At 61.7% G+C, this 23,270-nt stretch overlaps 1 protein-coding gene across 1 annotated transcript in view; it reads left to right on the top strand.

The window, feature by feature from the left end:
* The window catches only part of VDR (vitamin D receptor), a 37,658-nt gene that overhangs the window by 4,001 nt on the left and 10,387 nt on the right, over positions 1–23,270 (top strand). Inside the window, exons 2-4 of the mRNA XM_062195540.1 lie at positions 8,988–9,029; positions 9,637–9,784; positions 18,879–19,009. Of these exons, the coding sequence (XP_062051524.1) occupies positions 9,639–9,784; positions 18,879–19,009 (277 nt within the window). The 5' untranslated portion in view covers positions 8,988–9,029; positions 9,637–9,638. The remainder of the gene's footprint in view (positions 1–8,987; positions 9,030–9,636; positions 9,785–18,878; positions 19,010–23,270) is intronic.

Genomic DNA, 23,270 nt, shown 5'->3' with positions numbered 1-23,270 from the left:
CTGGGCAGTATTGAAGACTGGATTAGATAGGACCAGGAGCCTGCTACACGCTGGGCAGTATTGAAGACTGGATTAGATAGGACCAGGAGCCTGCTACACGCTGGGCAGTATTGAAGACTGGATTAGATAGGACCAGGAGCCTGCTACACGCTGGGCAGTATTGAAGACTGGATTAGATAGGACCAGGAGCCTGCTACACGCTGGGCAGTATTGAAGACTGGATTAGATAGGACCAGGAGCCTGCTACACGCTGGGCAGTATTGAAGACTGGATTAGATAGGACCAGGAGCCTGCTACACGCTGGGCAGTATTGAAGACTGGATTAGATAGGACCAGGAGCCTGCTACACGCTGGGCAGTATTGAAGACTGGATTAGATAGGACCAGGAGCCTGCTACACGCTGGGCAGTATTGAAGACTGGATTAGATAGGACCAGGAGCCTGCTACACGCTGGGCAGTAGTCAGAGCTAAGAATTAATTTCAGATGTACTGGCCCTGAAAACCGCTGTTGCCAGGGTCCCCTTTGGAACTCAGAAATGGCTGTGCTGGCCCCTGCTAAACTCAGATGGGCTGAGTTGGTCTCTCTTCTGCCATCTGTGAGCCGAGTGGCTGGGGAGAGGCTCAGGCTCCCTGGGACTCCGTGTCTTCCATTCTACTGTTTCTGACCCGCGCACGCTGTCTCGTGCCCACTGTGTGTAGGTTCAGGAGCATCAGTGCACTGTGCCCCCGCCTGGGAGCCGTGGGACACCGTAGCCCACCCCGCTCCTCTCCACGTCAGCTGCCCCTTCCTCACTCCCCATCCCAGGCAGAATCTGATGCTTTGTTGGTTTTGTCGACTTGGGAATTTAGATGTGTCAGCATGTGCCTGGTGCACTTCTCCCGCTTTGTGCCATGCTTCCAGATTTCTGTGTGCGGGGCGCGTGCCGGGGTGTGGAGGTCCATGTGGAACCCATTCCAGGCGTGCGTGCCAGGCCTTGCTGGGGGCGTGTGGGCTGTTTGCAGTCTGGGCTCTGGTGATGTGGCGCGTGTCTGAGGCTTTCCCTAGGCGCCTGTGAAAGTTCAAGCTCAGGACCGAGATGCGAGTGACAGTGTCTGCTTGAGGGGGCGGGGTTCTGTACAGAAGCTGCCCCTTGGGCAGCTGGTGACGGTGGCCATTGCTCCCTGTGCTCTTGACTACTTGATGCAGACTTTGTATCTTAAACGAGAATGCTGCATTGGATGAGCCACCACAGCCCTGCCCCCTGTAGTGACTGTGCTGACCGTGGCCGAGGGCCTGGTCCGGGATGCGCGTGCCTGCCTGCCCGAGGTACCTGTCCCTGCCGCAGCCAGATTCTGGGGGCGGTGGGGGCCCTTCTTTCCTGCCTCCCAGCAGCAGTGGAGGGAAACAACACTTGGTGCTGGCTTCTGTTCAGCCAAGAGCCCGTGTGCTGGCTGCTGGTTCTTCTGTCTGGGTTGGGACGGGTCATGTGTCCATAGGCATCTGCCTGGAGAGCAGGACCTGGGAGTCAGGTGGGCTGGGTGGGCTGGGGTCCACGTCTGTCCAGGGTGTCCCCGCCGTCTGAGGACGCTGAGTGGAGGACTGTTGTGCAGGGCTGCAGGCAGAGCGAGCCTCAGGGTTCTGGGCAAGGAACAGAACCCTCGCCAGGTTGGAGCTCCTCCCTGGGGGCACTGAGGAAGGAGGGGTCAGGCAGATGGATCAACAGCCACTGCCCACCTGCCAGCTGCCTCAGGGACAAAGCTTGAGGTGAACTTGGCAGCCTCTGGCCAACCAACCCCAGCTCTGCACTGTCCCAGCCGGTCTGCACCTGTCGGGTCCAGGGCAGGCAAGAGCCTCTGGCCTGGGCTTCCCCCTGTCACCGGGCCCTGCTGGGCCCAGTGCTGGAGGGGCCCCACCTGTTCGCCAGCCCCCAGCCCCACCTAGTGCCTTTTTCTATATTGACCTTTGGCCCTGGTGAGGCTGCTGTGCTACGTGGTAGCTGAAAACCCAAACACAGGTTATTTGGCCGTGAGATGCTGTGACACGTTTGCCTACCCCAGGAGCTGGGCAGCACCATCCCAGTGTCCACAAGAGCCCCAGAGGCCCAGTTGCTTGCCCAAAGCCAGGGACTGAGTCTGAAGCAGACTCGGGTCCAGGCTTTCTGAGCCCAGAGTGGGTGCCTGCCTCGGCCGGGGCTCCCTCTCCGGCTGGTCTGAGGCCAAGGGGGAGAAGCTGGGCAACACCTTCAGGGCAGAGTTCTTTGTTACCAACGGCTGCTGCCAGCGCGGGCAGGTTCTGCTGCCCGGCCTCCCTGGCACGCACACCCACGTGCTGGGTGCCATGCGAAGGAGTGGGGGAGGGGCCCCGCAGCGAAGATTCCATTGCCACGAACTGCGCTGGAGACTGAGGCCTCTGTGGAGATCAAGTGTGTGGCCAGGGGGCTGGGGTGTGGCAGCGAGCACAAGGAGGGGCATCTCTTGGGAAAGCCCCCAAGAGGCCAGCAACTGGAAGGAGATGCGAGCAGGGCCCGCGGGGTCCTCAGCAACGCCAAGCCCCCGTGGGAGAGTTCCCTGCTGCCCCATCTGCTGGGCTGTGAGGCTCATGGGCATTTCCCAGAGGGAGTGTGGTGTGTGGAGCCAGGCCCCTGGCTGGAACAAGGGCTGTGACTCAGGCAAGCTGTCCTTGTCACTGTGCAACCCCATAGTGGCCAGCTCTGGTGCTCATGAGCAGGTTTGCAGGGCCTGTGCCCACCCTGCAGTGTCCAGCTCTGATGCTAGGGGAGTAGGTAGCAGGTTCCCAGGGCCTGTGCCCACCCCAGTGTTAGCTAGGTACTAGGTGAGCAGAGCCCAGGGCCTGTGCCCACCCCAGTGTTAGCTAGGTGCTAGGGGAGCAGAGCCCAGGGCCTGTGTCCACCCCAGTGTTAGCTAGGTACTAGGGGAACAGTTCCCAGGGCCTGTGCCCACCCCAGTGTTAGCTAGGTACTAGGTGAGCAGCACCCAGGGCCTGTGCCCACCCGTGTCCAGCTAGGTGCTAGGGGAGCAGAGCCCAGGGCCTGTGCCCACCCCAGTGTCCAGCTAGGTACCAGGGGAGCAGAGCCCAGGGCTTGTGCCCACCCCAGTGTCCAGCTCTGGTGCTAGGGGAGCAGCATCCAGGGCCTATGCCCACCCCAGTGTCTAGCTAGGTGCTAGGGGAACAGTACCCAAGGCCTGTGCCCACCCCAGTGTTAGCTAGGTACTAGGTGAGCAGCACCCAGGGCCTGTGCCCACCCGTGTCCAGCTAGGTGCTAGGGGAGCAGAGCCCAGGGCTTGTGCCCACCCCAGTGTCTAGCTAGGTACTAGGGGAACAGTTCCCAGGGCCTGTGCCCACCCCAGTGTTCAGCTCCGGTGCTAGGGGAGCAGTGCCCAGTACCAGAACCAGCTGATGTTTTTAGGGAGTGTAGTGACTTCTCTGACACACCTTGGGTGTTCTATCTCAGTGGACAAAACAGATGGTGTGGGCGTCCCTGTCTGTGGCTCAGTACTGTGGCAGTGCCCTGTCCCTGGTTCCCACAGGCCTCCCCACCCTGTCTGCTGTGCCCCCTGCACCTGAGGCTGACAGCGGTGGGTGGGGTGAGGGTGGGCACAGGGCTCTCACAGCTGGTGGCTGAGGCCAGCCTCCTCCTCCTCGTGCCCACCCCGAGGCCCACCCTGAGCTGCTGGGCGGAAAACAGCTCCCTGAGCAGGTTATTTTGCTCTCGGTTAAACTTCAATCCAGGCTACAGATGAGTCCAGCTGTGGGTGTTTTTCAGGCCAGGGGGTGCCCTGGGAGAAGTAGGGAGTGGTGAGGGGAGGGGCCTCACCCTGCTCGCCTCGGAGCTGCTCTGTTGGGCTCCTTCTCTGGGGCAGCCTGTGGAAACCCCCTTACTTGGCGCAGGGGCCCAGGTGGGCATCGACAGGTGCCAGGGCAGGGGGGACCTGCTGCTGTGCAGACCCTGCCAGCTCCTCCTCACTGACAGCCACTCTGGGATGAAGTCCATCCTGGCTTCACGCCTGGGTGGCAGAGGTGCTGCCACGGGCAGGGCTGGGCCAGGGTTCTCCTGTGTTTCCTGCGTTTCCTGGCCCTGGGGAAGATTCTCCAGATGACAGTATTTGGCCTGAAATGCTGACACGTGAACGTTGTCCCTGGTGATGGCTCGAGGGCGGGGTCAAGCTGTGCTGGGCGGGCCACGCCTGCCGTTACGGGTCTTTGTGTCTGCCCCAGCTGCTGGGGCCTCGTGTGTTCTGGGTTCCCCAGAGCGCCTTCCCCCACTCTCCCTTCCAGCTCAGATCCTGATGTTCTTACTCCCGGCCTTGGCTGAGCTCCGGCCTGTCCCCCTGAGCCATGACAGAGAGGCTGCGTTTGCTTTTCTCCACCGTGGTCAAGGCCGGTCAGGTTGGCCGAGAACCTGAACCGGATCTGCGAGTCTTCCACAAGTCTCCGTGGGTTTACTGGAAAAGCGGTTGAGGGGAGAGGGGAGTCTGTTCCCTGTGGTGTGGCTGGTGGGCTCCTGTCTCCCAGAGCCCTGGAGCTCCACGGGCCCGCTCCACACCACAGCTCACACTGCAGTGTGAGACCACGAGGCCCTGCAGCCTCCCTGGCCCCCATGGGGGCTTCAAGGGGCGAGGTACATAGAAGGAGGGACAGGAGCCCACACACACCACAGCTCTGCACCTGCTCTTCCAGGAGAGTCCTTGAGCTCAGAACTGGGGGGCAGCCGGCTTGCCTTGGGTGATGGTTGCCATGAGTGAGGACCTCAGGGAAGTTTCAGGAACCCAGGTGAAGTGTCCACCTCTTACCACTACCCAGCTGGTGGGGTCCTACCTACCTTGGAGGACCCTGGGACCCTCAGCAGGGTCTCAGGGCAGGAGCCTGCTACAGGGCATGACTGCCAGCTGTCGGGGGGGGGGGCACTGCAGGGTGGTGCTGCCCTGGCCCCAGGCAGGGGGACCATGGGGCTCTTGAGCTTCCCCCGCTGTGCTGGCTTCTGCAGCACACATACTAAGACGCCTCACCCGATGGTGGGGGCAGAACGAGTCCAGTGGGGTGGTGAAGCCGACCGGGGGCCCTGGCCCTCTTCTCTGGAAGAGAAGTCCAGCTTGTGGCTCGGCTGCTCTGTGTGTGTTGGCAGAGATTAGAACCGTCCATTTATGCCCACCGCAAGCAGCCAGCATTTTGGAAGCTATGGGGGTTGAGGTCGTCAGGTTCTCAGCTCAGCAAAAATGTGGCTTTCTGGGCAGTGTTTGGGTGGAGATTTTAGGGCTGAGAGCAAGCGTTCTGTCCCCCCCAGGGGTTCCCCAGTGAGTGCACTGATGGCTGTTCGAGTTCCCGCAGTGATGGCCGTGCCCAGTCGTCCTTGTTTGTAGCCAAGGAAGCAGGGCAGTGGGTGCAGCTGGGCAGTGGCCAGGGAGCCAAGGGCAGTGGCCAAGGAGCAAGGGCTTAGGGTTGGGACACAGACCTTTCCGGAGGCACAAGCAGGGCCTGCAGCACCAGAGGACTGTGAGACTCAGGACTGATGAGGAGAAGGAGCCTGACCAGGGTGGCCAGGGTGGCCAGACTGGGTCGAGGACAGCGTCAGCCAGACCCTTAGCCTTGGGGAGCCCTGGGGCACGAGAGCCAGGCTCGGAAGATGGGAGGAGGTCTCACCAGTTGTTCTGAAGCCATTTTTAAATTTTTTCTTCTGAGAGCAAAACAGAGACAGAGACAGAAACAGAGAGAGGGCTTCCCTCCACTCATTCACTCCCCACATGGCCACAATGGCCAGCACTGGGCCAGGCCAAAGCCAGAAGTCAGGAGCATCATCCAGATTTCCCACGTGGGTTCAGGGGCCACAGCACTTGTGCCATCCTGCACTGCCTTTCCCAGGCCATCAGCAAGGAGCTGGATCCGAAGTGGAACAGCCAGGACTTGAAGTGGTGCCCATGCATGATGCCGCAGTGGCAGGTAGCTAGACCATAATGCCGGCCCCATTTGTTTGCTTACTTATTTGAGAAACCCTGTTTAGCTGTCAGCTGCGCCAACAGTCACAGAGGTTGGGTCCCCCTTCCCTCCCCCCACCTTGCTGTGCTCCCGTGGGCTGCCCCGTTGTCCAGCTCTGCCTCCCAGTCACTGGGCAGGGAGCCTACATGTCCCAGCTTTCACCAGGAACAGGTACCTGTGGGAAGTGCCTCCATGCTAGTCTCCCAGGAAAACCCAGCCAGAGTGGAGAGGCCAGGTCGGCGTATGCCATGTCCTTCCAAAGCATTCTCTGGCTGTCCTGGGTCCTCGTCCACATCTTTGGGTGTGGATGCTGGAGGTAGGGCTGCAGCTGGTCATTCAGGAGTGCTGAGTGACCCTTGCCGCTGAATCTGTTCTCTGTGCTGGGTCTTCCCCCTGCAGACCACTGGAAGTGGCACCATACACACTCCTGGGTAGTTGCTGGGGCAGGCGTGGGGGTGGGGGGGCACTCGCCTTTGTGCGTGGCCTTGGACAGACCACTGCCCTCAGCGGCCCCAGTGTCTTCAGCTGGGAAGCCAGAGCACGGGATACTGCTTAGGATGGGGCCGGTTGCTGGGCTCCGGCCACCGTCGGTGCCCTCACTGCTGGCCTACAGAGCAGTAATCAGCCCAGAGATCTTGTTGACAAAGCTGAGGGCAGAGTTTCCACTGGAAAAAAGCAGCTTGCAGGAATAATTGCTGCCGATAAGGAGTGGAAATCGATCTAAGCCAACCACGTGTCTGCTGCCCCGACCCTGGGGCCTCCCTCCTCCTGGTGCTTGCCAGAGCGCAAGGTGGCCTGCAGGTGGGAGAGTCTTAGTGAGCGGAAGAATGGCGGGACCTCCAGCCCCCAACACTTCCACCACCTTCAGGGGTCAGCTCTTCCTTGTGCTGCTGGGTTGCGGGTCACTCCGTGTGCCTGGCCAGTCGGGCGAGTGTTCCACACCTGCCCAGGAAGTGGCCCTGCACAGCAGGTGGCGGCCCTGGGAGCAGCCCAGCCATCGACACGCCTCTTGGGATGAAGGCCATGGCAGCCTCCTTCCTCTCTGCCTGGGACGCCTTGGGTCTAAAACACAGGTCAGGGCATCCCGCGGACTTCCCCTGCGCGCTGCGTAAGCACTGTGGAGGCTGTGGTTTCGGGTGACGCTCTCCTGACGATGTTGCACAACAGCAGTGCGGTGTGGTGGCCCCGCCAGTCCTCCCCCAAGACTCGAGTGAGCGGCCTGGTCTGCTCAGCCTAGGTGGGGCCCAGAGCTGGCTGGGGGCCGGCCATGGAGGCGCAGGTGATTGGGCCTATGTGTGCCAGCGAGTTTGCCCGGACTGGAGCGGGCCCGAGGTGGTTCTCCATTGGGAAGACCCCGGCACAGGCAACAAACCCCTCGCGGAGGGCCTGGCAAGCTTGAGGCCTGGGGGTTCTGAGATGCCCGCCGGGCCTGGCTTGTGGCAGTGCTGTCCACCATCCTCGATACATCTGACGCCCGTGTGTGTGTGGAGGGGGCTAGGGACACAGGCGGGGAGGCATGGTCTCGAGCGTACCCCCTGCCTGGGCTTTCACCCTGGGAGGTGACGCTGAGACTGTCCTGGGCGAGGAAGGGAGTGTGCTGGGAGGACGGAGGAGAGAGCCTTGCTGGCTGTGGCACTGCCGCGCTGTTACAGAGGGGCGGCGAGGGGAGCCTGCGCATGCGCCGTGGCCGCCACACTCAGGCCCCTCTGCGTGGAGCCCGCCGAGCAGCTCCCTCTGAGAACAGAAGAGGAAGAGAGCTTCGCTCTGCGTTTCTTTCTGGAAGGGGTGGGAGCTTGTGGCCAGGTTCAATCAGGGGCCTGTTTGGGTCTCCCCGGGCCACCCTGGCCAAGGGACGGGGCTACCAGGCTCCTGCTGGTTCCCTCTTGAGACGCTCAGCCTGTGGCGGCTCCCCTGGCCTCTCAGGGTTGTGGAGAAAGCCGAGGGGGGGACCCTGGGGACTGCTGGGGAAGGCCTCCCTGGTCCTCCTCGGTCACAGCCTGAGCTTGCTCAGGGCTCCGAGGAGGGTCTGGCCCACACGGTGCCATGAGGCTGAGCCCGGGGGCTCTGCCCAGGACACACAGCCCCCACCCACAGGCCGCTCCCAGGTGCGCTTTGTGAGGATTCGGCTGGGAGACGGCGGCACGTGTGTGGGAGGGGCAGCTGCGGTCTCGGTGACTGGAAGGAAGTGGAGTTCTGTTTCTGCGAAGGCAAGGTCAGCACTGGGGTCAGTGCGGGGGGTGGGGCGCAGGCCTGGAGGAAGGAGCCCTTCCGGCAGGATCTGCTCCCCTGCCTCTCGTGGCTGACTGTGGGGTGAATGACGTGGCTGGCCACTGCTGCCCGCCTCCTGCCTGGACGAGAGCGGAGCATTCCCGAGAGCTGTGCGCACAAAGACGCCGAGACCCCCAAGGGGACGAGAGGGTGGGCTCTCCCAGGGAAAGCCACTGACTGGGAGGAGCCCAAGCAGGGGTGCACGTGGCCGGCGTGGCCCCGGGTTCTTGAGGATTGTCAGCCTTGTGAGCGTGAAGGGTGCCCGGGGATCAGGGCGGGGGAGGCGGAGGAGCAGAGGCTCCTAGCTGAGCTCCTGGGCCGATCGGCAGCCCCGAGCCTCAGCCGCCCTCCCCTGGGAAGAGGTAGCAGCAGAGGGCTGGTACAGTGAAGGGTGGCCCGAGGGGAGAGGAGGCTCCTGGGCATGGCGCTCTGCACCCGCTGAGTTGGGTTTTGTGTCTGTGGAGGGGTCCAGGGGCTCCTGTCCCAGTCACACTGTGGCTCCAGCCCAGGCCAGCACCTCCCTCCCACACTCAGCTGGGGGTTTGGGAGCTGCAGGTCGCCCTAGAAGGAGGCCACTCCTCCCTCTTGGCAGCACGAGAGGGAGGAGGAGACCCCCCAGCGGAGACCCAGCGACCTCCGCCAGGTTTCCAGCCCCTGCTGGGAGGTCTTGTGCCTGCTTGTTGGCCTCTGTGGAGGACTGGCAGGGACTTGGAGCAGTGTTAACATGGTGTCTCCCCTTTCCCTGCAGATCCTGTGATCCCAGGACCCTGCTCGCCGCCTGCTGCTTCAGGTGGGTGCAGCTTAGCAGCCACTGCCACGCCAGCTTTGCTGCTGAGGGGCTGGGGTGGAGGGAGGGGCCTTGCCAAGCGGAAGCTGCAGCTGAGACCCCCACAGGCACATGGGGCCAGGACCCCAGCGCCCATGTCTCCTCCTGTCCCTTGTAAGGGTTCGGATAGAGCTGGGAGAACAGGGAGCATCCCGAGGCATCCTGGGGTCAGCCCCAAGCCTGGCTCCGGGCCCAGCAAGAGGCAGGCTTGCTGCTTCCTGGGAAAAGGTGCGGCGCCAATCGGCCCTGAGCTGTGTAGCTCGAAGGCTGGGTGCTCTGGCCAGGCACGGAAGCCCCCGTGTGAGATGGGGGGGGGGGCTCTGATTGAGGGATGAGGCTCTTGCCTCACACAGGGCAGGGCAGAGCTGCCAGCCAGTTCAGGTCCGTCCCGAGGGCCGTCAGCACCGACACGCGTGGGCATACTCTGGGACCTGGACGCCCAGCCCAGAGGAGCCTGAGGTGCAGCGTCCGAGTGACCGGGCGGGAGGGCGGTGCGGTGAGGGCTGCAACAGGAGGGCCTCCTGCCAGCCCTGCCTGACTGCCTGACGTGGCCCTGGCCTGGTTCCTGCAGGGATGGAGGCCGTGGCAGCCAGCGCTTCCCTGCCTGACCCTGGCGACTTCGACCGGAATGTGCCACGGATCTGTGGAGTGTGCGGTGACCGGGCCACCGGCTTCCACTTCAACGCCATGACCTGTGAGGGCTGCAAGGGCTTCTTCAGGTGAGGCCAACACCAGGGATGGGGGGGCAGGTTCTCCCGGGAGGGTGCCCTGGGGTGTCCTGTCGTGGGGGCCGCAGGCTCCTGACCAGGGCTCACTTCTCTCATCCTGGGCTCCTTGGGATGTCGCTCGCCTGAGCTCTGCCCTCCCAGTGCCCGTCCCCAGTGGACCCCTCCCCACGGAAGCCCCAGGCCTCTGGAGCTCAGGATCCCAGCAAGGCAGGGCTGGACCCACCCTGCCACCCTGTACTCAGCCAGTTTCTCCCTGACAGCCTGGGTCCCAGCCCGTGCGGGAGAGTGCTGAGGGGGCCTAAGACAGGCGGGGGTGCCGCCGTGACCTCTCCGTCGCGTGTGCTTGTCAGTGTCCCACGCACACAGCTGGCACGAGGGCTGAGGAGGTGACGCACGTGGGTACCACAGTGTTTGGAACGCAGGCGGCCGTAAACGTCTTCCGAGTCTGCTGGGCCAGCGCCTGGGCGGAGCTGTGCCCTGTGGGAGTCGCAGGTCTCAGCAGCCAGCAGCCACCCTCGCTCGCCGCTTCCCAGGCTTGGAAGGGAGCCGCAACCTGGGCGCTGGTGTCTTGCAGCTGGCCACGTGGGGCTCTGTGGCCGCTGGGTTTGTGAGTCCATGCTCATGCCACCCCCGCCAGCCTCCTGCCCCAGATGCGTAGCTGGCTGCTCGTTGATCTAGGGAATTGGAGTCGCCAGTTCCCCAGATCCCTCCAGTGCCCCTGTGGTTGCCGCCCTCAACACGCTGTGGGGCTGGGTCCCCAGGAGACAGCTGTGTGAAGACCGGGAGATGGAGGACGAGTTGTGCCCAAGGCCAGGTGTGCGAGATGGCATTGCCCGTGTGCGTGCCAGCAACCTGCGGTGTGGGTGCAGGGTGGCCCCTCCCTACACACCCACAGCCACAGCCTGCAAGGCTGGGCACTGGGGCAGGAGCTGCCTCTGTCCCCTGCCCTCCGTCTGCCCAGTGTTTTCACTGTTCCTGTCCTGGGGACTGAGCCAACTGCACCTTCTCAGGAACCAGCAAGTCTGTGGTTTGGCTCAGATTTTGTTTGATCTATAAAAATAAGCAATCACACACAGAGATAGACACACAGAGACACGTGCACAGACACATACAGACACACTCAGAGATAAACATGGACACACACAGACACAGAGGCAGACACACAGACACAGCACACACACAGAGCAATGTACACACACAGAGACGTGCACAGACATACAGATGCACAGTACACAGACACAGCACACAGAGACGTGCACACACATATACAGATGCACAGACACAGCACACATAGAGACACGAACACAGCACACACAGCAACATGCACACACACAGAGACGTGCACAAATACAGATGCAGACACACAGACACAGCACACACACAGAGACGTGCACACACGTATCCAGATGCACGCACACAGCACACACACACAGACACAGCACACACACACAGACACAGCATACACACAGAGACGTGCACACACATATACAGATGCACACAGACACAGCACACACTCACAGACACAGCACACATAGAGACACGAACACAGACACACAGCACACACAACACACAGGTTTGCATACACAGACACACAGGACACACAACACACAAAGAGCTCATCCTCATTGTTTGTGGACTCTGCAGCACTCCTGAGGCTGTTTCTGGGCAGACGAGCTGGGCAGCGACAGCACACACACACAGAGCACACAGGTGTGCACACACAGCACACACAACACACAGACACAGCACACACAACACACAGCACACACACAGCACATGCACTGACACACAGGACACAGCGCACACAGTACACACACAGCACACATGGGACACACAGCACATACAACACACAGACACAGCACACACATACAGCACACACAGACACAGCACACACAGATGTGCACACACGCAAGTGTGCACACACAGACACACAACACAGGTGTGCATACACACAGCACACACACAGTACACACAGCACATGCACAGACACACAGTACACACAGCACACACACAGACACACAACACACATGGGACACACAGACACACAGCACACACAGTACACACACAGCACACATGGGACACACACACAGCACACACAACACACAGACACAGCACACACATACAGGACACACAGGACACACACAGCACACACAACACACAGACACAGCACACACACACAGCACACACAGGACACACAGGACACACACACACAGCGCACACACAGCACACACAGAGCTGATCCTCATTGTTTGTGGACTCTACAGCGCTCCTGAGGCCATTTCTGGGCAGACGAGCTGGGCAGCGACAGCACACACACACAGAGCACACAGGTGTGCACACACAGCACACACAACACACAGACACAGCACACACAACACACAGCACACACACAAGTGTGCACACACAGACACAGCACACACACAGTACACACAGCACATACAACACACAGACACAGCACACACATACAGCACACACAGGACACACAGACACAGCACACACAGATGTGCACACACACAAGTGTGTACACACAGATACACAACACAGGTGTGCATACTCAGAGACACACAGGACACACAGCATACACACAGTACACACAGCACACACAGTACACACACAGCACACATGGGACACACAGCACATACAACACACAGACACAGCACACACACAGAGCACACACAGGACACACAGGACACACACACACAGGACACACAGGACACACACAGTACACACACAGCACACATGGGACACACAGCATATACAACACACAGACACAGCACACACATACAGCATACACAGGACACACAGACACAGCACACACAGATGTGCACACACACAAGTGTGCACACACAGATACACAACACAGGTGTGCATACACAGAGACACACAGTACACACAGCACACACACAGTACACACACAGCACACATGGGACACACAGCACATACAACACACAGACACAGCACACACACAGAGCACACACAGGACACACAGGACACACACACAGCACACACACAGCACACACAGAGCTGATCCTCATTGTTTGTGGACTCTGCAGCGCTCCTGAGGCCATTTCTGGGCAGACGAGCTGGGCAGCGACGGCCCTGCTTTCACATTCTCGCGCCTGTTGCTGGCAGTGTCAGGATTCACATCAGTCCCCCGGCATCAAGACAGGAGCGGTTGGCACGGCCGAGCAGGAAACACATGGGAAACTGGTGATGAGCCGTGTCCCTAGAGTGGCGCTCAGTGCCCGCCAGCGCAGCATCCGCGGCGACCATGCACCCAGAACCCCCGCAGGTCCCGCGAGTCCTCCCTGCCCCTGCCCCATGGCTGGAGGGTCCTGCTGTTCCTTCTGTCAGTGGAACTCTGGTCCTGGGACGGTGGCCTTGGTGCTCTGGCGTGAGGTAGCAAGTGCTTGCCGTGCAGGGGCGAGGCCCTCGGGTGGTGGTTCTCAGAAACACTGCTTCCTGTTGGGCCCTGGGGCCTGGCCATCATGCTTGACCATTAGTTCAACCATTCGAGTGGCCCAGGAGCCACTGTGGTCAGCCGGCAAGCCCAAGACTCAGTCGGGCCCCAGAGAGGAAGGAAGGGGAAAGAGTCCACTGTCCCGTTGCTCTGGCCAGGAACGAGAGGCCGCTGCTGGTCAGCTCCTTCCACAGGCTCTCCCGCGCTGCGTCTTCTGTCTGCTGCTCCGTGCAGCCTTCCTCCTGCCTGCACCTGCTCGTGTGTCAGCTGTGAGCCCACAGCCCTGGTACGGAGGGGTCTCAGTGGTGCAGGGAGCACAAGGTGGCGTGGGGAGGTTGAGGATCGTGAGGGGCATCAGCAGGCTGTGTGTGGAGCTCTCGCGGAATCTGGACGGAAGGGAGGCAGAGAAGTCGGGCAGAGGTGCCCAGAGGATCAAAGCGCCAGGAGCTGTGCGGCTCATGGCACGGCTGAGGAGTGGCCAGGAGGAAGCCTGTGCCAGGCCAGCAGCAGCGGGAGGGGTGAGGCGGGTCTCCTGTGGTGGACAAGAGAGGTGCTGGGTGGAGGAGGCCAGGGATCTGCCTGAGGACAAGTGCAAGGGCTCAGAGACCTCACGTGTCCTTGGGCCCTTGCTCTGTGTCCTGAGGACGCCATGAATGGCTCAGCCTCGCTCTCCCGGGACCCCCTCTGCGCGCGTCCAGGCCCCTCATAGCCCCACGGTTTTGGTTTGTGCCCCAGTGTGGATGGAGAGTCGGTGGCTTGTGATGAGGACCGGATGCGCTGAGTCAGACCCTAGTCCCAGGCTGTGTGACATGGCGAGAACTCCCTGTGCCTTTTGTTGCCGCTGTAGAGTGGGGGTGGAACGTTCTGGAAGGTGGTTGTGGGGGCTGGAATCTGCAGGGGACAAGACCGTTTTTGTGGGTGGGTGGCACAGCACCTGCGGTGCCTCTGCTCCCGGGGGCAGGCATTCCTTCCCTCCCCTTTGCCACCCTGGGACCCCACGAGCAGCAGGCAGCAGAAAAGAAGGGCTGGGCCAACGGTCTCCTGCCAGTCAGGGTTCCTCGGCCCCTGGGACTGCATGGGGGCGGGGATGGGGGGCTTGCCCTGGGCTGAGGAGAAACAGCATGCAAACGACACCCTGACCCCGAGAGCAGGTACGAGACGCGCGTCTGCTCCCGGGCCCCCGCCCCTCCCTTCCCGGAGTGCCTCTGCCGTCCATAACGCCCTGTCGTCAGGGCTGTTCTGTTGCACAGGCCTAGGGAGGCTAAGTAACTGCCTAGGTTGGGCATCAGGACTTAAACACGGGACGATCCATCCAAAGCCTGTATTTCCCTTTGGTTTTCTAGTGGGGTGGGCATCTCACAAAACAATGTTTGCCTGTGGGCTAGGACAATGCAGCAAACAGTCAAAGCACAGAGGCAAAGAGCATGCCACTCCCACAGGTGCAGCTCTGCACCCCTCCTGGGAGTTCCCCGGCCAGCAGGCTCATTGCACAGGAAAGGAGGTGAAGCGGTGAAGCCAGCACTTGAGACACCCGCATCCTGGATCAGAGCGCCAGCCCCAGTCCCGCTGCCCAGTGCTTCTGGTCCAGCTCCCTGCTCATGCATCTGGGAGGCAGCAGTGAGGGCCCAGGGACTCGGGCCCCTGCCGCCCACAAGGGCAACCCCAGTGGAGTTCTGGGACCCAGGCTTCAGCATGCTGCAGCCTATGGCCATCGGGAGAGTAAACCAGTGGGTGGAAGATATGTCTGCTGCTCTCTCTCTCTCCTCTTTGTTTCTTTCACTTTGCCTTTCAAATAAAATAAGTTAAATGTTTTGTAAAAGGTCACACACACGAGGATGTGGGGTCATCATTCCTCTATATCCAGCTCTCACCTGCCAAAGACATCCGTTCCTTCCTCCTCCCTCTCTCCCTCGCTCCCCTCCTTCTGAGCTTTTCACTTACTGTTTGTTTGAAAGGCAGAGTGACAGAGAGAGAGGGAGAGACAGAGATCTTTCATCCACTGGTTCACTCCCCAAATAGTCTCAATGGCCAAGGCTGGGCCAGGCTGAAGTCAGGAGCCTGGAACTCCATCCAGGTCTCCCCAGTGGGTGGCAGGAGCCCAAGGTCTCGGGCCATCACCTGCTGCCTCCTGAGTGCATCAGCAGTGAGCTGGGTCAGAAGCACCAAGTAGCCAGGACTCTGAAGTGCCAATACAAGAGGCAGGCATTGCAAGTGGTGGCTTAACTGGCACACTGCGAGGCCAGCACCGCTAACGACGGTCGTACAGCCGCCGCTGCCTCTGTGTTTCACAATTGTGGTGGTGGAGAGCCCAGCACAGTGAACTCAGCCTTCATGGATGGGCATTTGGGCCCAGTCTTTGGCTTCTCTGGACAGTGCAGCCAGAGCTGCCCTTGGCCTCGGGTACCCAGGGTGCAAGCTCCTGGAGGCGGCTCACACCCAAGGCCTGTATGGTCGGCACATGGGGGCACGCGGCCGGGTGGCCCTCTCTGTGCTGGACACACTCTGCTGCACTAGCCTTGCTCCAGGGCTGTTTAAAGCCAGCTGCTGGGAGCCTGCGTGTGGCCCTGTCGGGTGGCGTTGGCCTGTCTTTACCTTCGCCTACTTTGTTGGTTTGTAGCAAACAGCCATGATCTGTATTTAAGATGCACACCTCCACACTGGGCCTCTGGTAGGCCGTGGTCACCACTTCTGTCCCTTACACAGGTCACCAGGTGTCCAGCTCCTGTTCCTGCCCAGGCACTGGCTTCTCAGCACAGTGGAGCCAGAGCCCTGGGAGGCCCCTGACCCCATGTTGGCCTCCTGGGGATGGTGCTCCTGTCCCGGCCGATGTCCTGGCCCCTTGCTGGCCTACTGGAGGAGGCCTTGGCCCCTCACTGGCCTACTGGGGAAGCCCTGGCCCCTCGCTGGTCTCTTGCGAAGGCCCTGGCTCCTAGCTGGTCTTCTGGGAGATGCTGGCCCCTCGCTGGTCTCTTGCGAAGGCCCTGGCTCCTCGCTGGTCTTCTGGGAGACCCTGGCTCCTCTCTGGTCTCCTGGGAGGCCCTGGCCCCTCGCTGGTCTTCTGGGGAGGCCCTGGCCCCTCGCTGGTCTTCTGGGGAGGCCCTGGCCCCTCGCTGGTCTTCTGGGAAGGCCCTGGCCCCTTGCTGGTCTCCTGGGAAGGCCCTGTCTCCTCACTAGTCTCCTGGGGAGACCCTGGCTCCTCACTACTCTCCTGTGGAGGCCCTGGCCCCAGCACTTGGCACTGCTGTCAGCTTTCTGTCTCCTGCATGTTTAGATGACTTGGTCTCTGGCACAAGTGGCGGTCAGTGTCCTCTCTCACCCCGGCTTTCTAGAAACTGCATCTATATTTAGCTGGGCGCCTGCCCCTGCCCCTCCTGAACTGGGTGTGATGGGCTGTCCAGGACGACAGGGCTCAGGCCCAGCAGCGGAGCCTGGCCTCCATGGGGCCTCCCAGCTCACAGGCAGTTAGTGCTGGAGGAGGGCAGGAAAGCTGGGAGGGACAGGGCCTCTGGGCCAGTAGGACCATGCCCACTAACGCCACCTCGGCCTGGACAGGCCTGAAAGTCCAGCTCGGGAGCTGGGTTCCAGGAAGGGCCCCATCTGGCTGTGGGAACTGGTGAGAGAGCTTCTTGCCCTGGCGCTGGGTTATTAAATTAATAATAATTTAAGAGCTCCGTTTTAGCTGCCTTTTTCATCTCTCAGCTGAGGTGAAGCCTGCAGGGTAGGAGGGCCCAGGCCTGGCGGGATGCGGGTGGCCGAGCAGGGCACCTCCGTCCCATGCAGCCTCAGCGTGTGCCCGGGCCTGGCCCTGGAGTGCCCTTCTCGGCCCCCTTGGGCCTCACGCTGCAGCTTGGGGGTTCCTCCCTGTGTACCGCCCACCCCCGCCTCTGGAGGGCCTTCCTGTTGTCTCTGCTGGTAGTCCTGAGGGTCTGGGCAGGCCCGGGAGCCTGGCCCGGCTGGGGCTGAGGGCTTCTGAGGGGTCCTGGGCCTGCCTCTCTGGGGAGTGCCCGTGGTCCCAGGCCAGGCTGTGGGTGAGAGGACGGAGCCGCCGTGGCAGTGAGGGATTGCTCTACATTAGACTGTGGTCTTGGGTTGGAGCAGTGAGTGTTTGTGGTGACAGTGGAGGGCCCCCGAGGACCACAGGGGAAGCGGAGGAGAGGCCTGCCTCCCCCGCCCCACCCGCCTGCCCTGGGCTTGCAGGCGCCGTGCCCAGACCGAGGCTGGTTTCCAGGATGGGCTTCCAGGCTCCGCTGCCCCTCAGGAAAGCTGCAGCGGGCGTAGGGTGAGAGGTGAGCGGCTTCCTGTTGACCCCAGGTGGCCCAGGCCTGCATGTAGTCTGAGTGCTTTGTGCTGGACAGGCCTGCTCGGGGGCCAGCTAGACTAGGCCCTGAGCCACCCCTGACAGCCTGGCGCTGCCCCTCCCTACACTGGGCCTCCTGCCCCTGGGGGACGGGGGCGGCACTGGAGAGCCCCGAGACCAGCAGTAGGTACTCCCCGGCCTCTGGTGCTGTGGGCCCAGGGTTTCTGGGCCTGGAGAACACTATGGAGCTCAGAGCTGAGCCTCAGACCCCTACAGGATCCCGACTGTGACCCTCACTCTGCCGCTCTGGCTGGGTTGGCGGTGCCGCCTGTGACGCGGCGAGTCGGGAAGGGCTCAAGTCCGCAGCTGTGCCTCCTCCATCCGTGGCTCAGTCAATGCAGCCCTCCTGCTCCTCTGTCGGAGGAAGGCTGAGAGCGCCTGCCCCCTGCGTCGGCTGAGAGCGCCTGCCCCGTGTGTGTCTTCGTGAGCCTGAGCACTGCATTGCCTTCAATGGGGATCTGAACCCGTGTCTGCCATGGGAAGGAGCTGGCACTGCTTCTGAGGCCGACAGCCCCTTGGAAGTTGCTGTCCCCAGCTTTGGCTGTCATCTGCCCTGGGACATGAAAGCGAGGCCTTCCCTGAGAGGGGGCTGGGGGCTGCAGCAGGAGAGGCCGTCAGATTGGAAGCCAGCCCTGGTACTGGGTTGGGGGCCGGCTCCTTCCCAAGAGACCTTGCTGCTTTCTGTCCCTGGGGACCTTGCTTCCCCTGCCTCCCAGAAGGCTGAGGCCAGGCCCGGGGCTGTCCTCCAGGGCAGACAGGCATGTCCATAGAGGCCCCGCGTGTCTGTGCTCATGTGGGCTCCCACGCGCTCACCTGTCCTCCAGGGCAGACAGGCACGTCCAGAGAGGCCCCGTGTGTCTGTGCTCTCCACTGTGGCCTCCCACGTGCTCACCTGTCCTCCAGGGCAGACAGGCACGTCCAGAGAGGCCCCGCGTGTCTGTGCTCACTGTGCCTGGATGGGGGCACTGTGGCCAGCAGCCAGGCCAGTGCCCAGGCGGCTCCTCATGACTCCCTAGCAGCTGTGGTGAGGGCCCTCGGCTCAGGGACGAGAAGTCTCACCAGGAAAGTGTGCTTGTGCGTTTCCTGTGCCGTGGAAGGAGGGGCACAGCCGGGACCACAGCGAGGCTGCCACGTAGGCCGTGGAGAGACTCAGCCCGGCTGAGGGGAAGCGGAGACCTGAAGTCCCCACGGACAGATGGCCCCCGCAGCCAGGAGCTGTGAGATGTAGGCCCAGAGCCCCGACCCAGGCCAGCCCTGCTGTCTCCCAGGCGCAGCATGAAGCGGAAGGCGCTGTTCACCTGCCCCTTTAGTGGGGACTGCCGCATCACCAAGGACAACCGGCGCCACTGCCAAGCCTGCCGGCTGAAGCGCTGCGTGGACATCGGCATGATGAAGGAGTGTGAGTGGTGGGTTGGGTGGGCGGGACAGAAGAGTCTGCCAGCCCCTCCCCCCGGGCCTTGCTGGGGTCAGTTGGGCCCCCAGGAGAACCCCAAGGAGGATGAGCAGGGCGGCAGCCTAGGAGTGACCTCACTCCAGAACTCCCTGGTTTTCCCGGCTCCAGGGTTAGGACTGGATGAGAGGGCTAAGCTGGGAGGGACAGCAGGTGGGGCACCCGGGCCTGAGCAGATCTGAGGACTGACCTCTGACCCCTGGCCCCTAGAGTGGGGGGCAGAGGCGACCCCACAGAGCTTCCTCTGCAGTCCCTGGGGTGGAAGGTTCTCCAGGGCCATGCTGGCTGCTGCTTCCAGCAGTACCTGGGCTTGGCCTTAGAGCCTGGAGCAGTTGTCTGGGAACCAAAACAGCCACAGACTTCGGGAAATGCCCCTGCTCTGCGCCCGCTCCTGGCCCTAGGTCAGGCCCTGCTGGCCATGAACGGCCTGAGGAGTCTCAAGTGCTCAGGGGCCTCCTGCGGTGAGGACAGGGCCGGGGAGAGAAGCTCACAGCGTGGGGGGCGGGGGCCGGGGGGAGCTTTGCTTACTGGGAAAAACCGTCTGTTTCTGGGAACACAGGCAGCATGGAGGCCAGCTGCCAGCAACAGTGCGGTCAGCACAGGAGGAGGAGTCCAGCCCGTGTCCCTCCTCACCCCACAGGCCACACAGGCCTGGACAGTCCCGTCCCTGCCTGCCCTGCCCACTCCTGCCTTGTCGCCGACAGTGAGCAGGTAGGGGCTCGGGCCTGGGAGCAGGGTCTGGCTCCGGTGAGGCCCTGGAGTGGACGTGAGCAGATGAGGTGCCCTGGACTCCGGCTGTGGCCTCTGTGGGGCAGGAGCCTGGTGACCAAGAGAGGTGTGGAGCCCCCAGTAGGAATACAGGAGAGGACTGAGCAAGGGTCCAGACAGGGCCTGGCTCACGGTGTCCAAAAGTCCCTGTCCTATGCCTCAGGGGGCGGGGAGGGGGGGCGGTGGTTAAGAGGCAGAGGGAAACGGAGAGTGGAGAGTGGAGAGAGGGAGAGGGAGAGAGAGAGGGAGGAGGCCATCCCACCAACCTCACCGTGTATCCCCTGCCAGCCTCACTGTCCCCCACCAGCCTCTCTGTCTGTCCCCCACCAGCCTCTCTGTCTGTCCCCCACCAGCCTCTCTGTCCCCCACCAGTCTCACTGTCTGTCCCCCACCAGCCTCTCTGTCCCCCACCAGTCTCACTGTCTGTCCCCCACCAGCCTCTCTGTCCCCCACCAGTCTCACTGTCTGTCCCCCCCACCAGCTTCACTGTCCCCCACCAGCCTCTCTGTACCCCCCGGCCTCACTGTCCTCCCCAGCCTTGCTGCCCCCCCCATTAGCCTCACCATGTGCCTCCCACCACCAGCCTCGCTGTCTGTCCCCTGCCGTGGTTGTGTTGCAGGTACAGGGAGCAGGGCTGAGCCAGGCCCTGCCCTTGCAACTGAACCCCCAGGGTGGCCTCATTGGGTTCTGTCCCTTGCCCTGAAAGGAGGGTCGTCTAAGCAGACTGACCTCTGGTCAGCCCAGATGTGGGAGGAGTGGCCAGTGTGGCCAGGCCCGATTCCCTGCTCCAAACCCTGGGGCTGCTTGCCGTTCATCTGGGCTGGCTGTCATCCCTGAGTCCTGGGCTCCCAGAGACAATCGAGTCTCAGCACTGTGAAACCTCAGAGAGGGAGCAGGAGGCCAAGGGAGGGAAGGGGGCAGCGTGGACAGGAGCGGCTGTGCCCACCTCCTGCATGCTGGTCCTATGTCTGGCACACGCATGTCTCCTGGAATTGTCATAGTGCCCAAGTATGTGAAGGCGGTGTTTTTCAGCAGTGGAGGAAGTGAAATACCAGGTCCCAAAGCCAGGCCTTGGGCTCCGTGCTAGGGCAGGCCTAGTGCATTTGCAGGGGTGCAGCTGGCTTTGTTCCAAGGGGGCTGCGTTTCTGTCCCCAAGTCTTCGTTGAGTTTATGCTCTGGGAATCTAAGAAACATCATCATTGATGTTGTGCTTGTTGATCGTGCTACCCTGTCCTGCACAGGGGTAGCCACCTGTCATGTCAGCCTGTTCCCTACCCCATCCTGCACAGGGGGAGCTGCCTGTCACGTCAGCCTGTTCCCTACCCCATCCTGCACAGGGGTAGCCGTCTGTCACGTCAGCCTGTTCCCTACCCCATCCTGCACAGGAGCTGCCTGTCATGTCAGCCTGTTCCCTACCCCATCCTGCACAGGAGCTGCCTGTCGTGTCAGCCTGTTCCCTACCCTATCCTGCACAGGGGGAGCCGTCTGTCACGTCAGCCTGTTCCCTACCCCATCCTGCACAGGGGGAACCACCTGTAATGTCAGCCTGTTCCCTACCCTATCCTGCACAGGAGCTGCCTGTCGTGTCAGACTGTTTGCTACCCCGTCCTGTGCAGGGGAAGCTGCCTGTCATGTCAGCCTGTTCCCTACCCCATCCTGCACAGGAGCTGCCTGTCGTGTCAGCCTGTTCCCTACCCCATCCTGCACAGGAGCTGCCTGTCGTGTCAGCCTGTTTGCTACCCCATCCTGCGCAGGGGGAGCTGTCTGTCACGTCAGCCTGTTCCCTACCCCATCCTGCACAGGAGCTGCCTATCATGTCAGCCTGTTCCCTACCCCATCCTGCACAGGGGGAATCACCTGTCACATCAGCCTGTTCCCTACCCTATCCTGCACAGGAGCTGCCTGTCACGTCAGCCTGTTTGCTACCCTGTCCTGCACAGGATGGGGTGCCTTCATGTCAGCCTGTTACCTACCCTGTCCTGCGTAGGAGGAGCTGCCTGTTGTGTCAGCCTGTTTGCTACCCTGTCCTGCACAGGGACTACCTGTTGTGTCAGACTGTTTGGTACCCTTTCCTGCACAAGGAGAGCTGCCTGTTGTGTCTGCCTGTTTGCTGCCCTGTCCTGCACAGGGACTGCCTGTCGTGTCAGCCTGTTCCCTACCCCATCCTGCACAGGAGCTGCCTGTCATGTCAGCCTGTTCCCTACCCCATCCTGCACAGGAGCTGCCTGTCGTGTCAGCTTGTTCCCTACCCCATCCTGCACAGGGGGAACCACCTGTCACATCAGCCTGTTCCCTACCCTATCCTGCACAGGAGCTGCCTGTCACGTCAGCCTGTTTGCTACCCTGTCCTGCACAGGATGGGGTGCCTTCATGTCAGCCTGTTTCCTACTCTGTCCTGCGTAGGAGGAGCTGCCTGTTGTGTCAGCCTGTTCCATACCCCATCCTGCACAGGGACTGCCTGTCGTGTCAGGCTATTTCCTAACCCATCCTGCACAGGAGCTGCCTGTCATGTCAGCCTGTTCCCTACCCCATCCTGCACAGGGACTGCCTGTCGTGTCAGCCTGTTTGGTGTTTTCCTGGGTGTGTGTCTTCTCAGTGCCCACAGAATCTGCTGTGCAGCAGGTGCTCAGTGAGTGTGTTTTGCGCGAGTGTCTGATCCTTGGTCTCTGCACCTTGCCCTGGTCTCTGCAGCAGTGTGTTTCTGTCACATCTGAAAATGGCTGTCTCTCGTGACCCTGCCACAGTCCTTATGTTGGCTGGGGAGGTAGACACTAGCCTGTGTGTGACAGGGGCCTAAAGAAATCAGAGCTCCCGCAGAAAATAAGGTAGCAGCCTTGGAAGCAGCCCAGAGTCCTGCCCAGTCCCCAGGAGCTCGGCAGGTGGTCAGCCTTCCCCCAAGGAACACTCCCCAGCAGGACTGTTCTTACCTCCCCGCCACCACTTGGGCCACGGGCATCTCGAGGGTCTGTAAACCACTTTGGAGCAGATCTTGACTTCCCAGAGGCAGGGCCGAGAGTGGCATGGGAACAGCTTGCCCAGAACCACTGCACCCTGGGCCAGGCACAGGGGGCTGTGGAGCAGCCCCGGAGCTTCCAACGTCAGGGCCCAGAGCTCACGCTCCGTCCACCCGGGAGCCTACCCAGCACCCTTCCGGGGCCTGTTTACCCTCATGCTGGGTGAACAGCTTTCCACCCCCAAACAGGTTCCTTTCTGCGTGTGGCAATGAGTGTTCATGTCTGTCCCTGGGAAGGAATATCCTTTAGGCAGCCTTTGCTGGGTGGCGACAGCACCTGCCGTGGACAGACCCTGACCCGTGGTGGAGATGGGCTCGGCCCAGTGTTTCTTCTGCAGCCCTGTGGGAGCGGGCATGGGTTTGAGGCCCGGGACGGGCAGGACGAGGTCACAAGGTGACTCCGGTACTTAGGAGCTCCTGGAACTGGGC

Source organism: Lepus europaeus, chromosome 6 (genome assembly GCF_033115175.1).
Source record: "Lepus europaeus isolate LE1 chromosome 6, mLepTim1.pri, whole genome shotgun sequence".
Taxonomy (NCBI): domain Eukaryota; kingdom Metazoa; phylum Chordata; class Mammalia; order Lagomorpha; family Leporidae; genus Lepus; species Lepus europaeus.
Note: the sequence above shows the minus strand (reverse complement) of the source record. Positions and strands in the feature narration are given on the sequence as shown.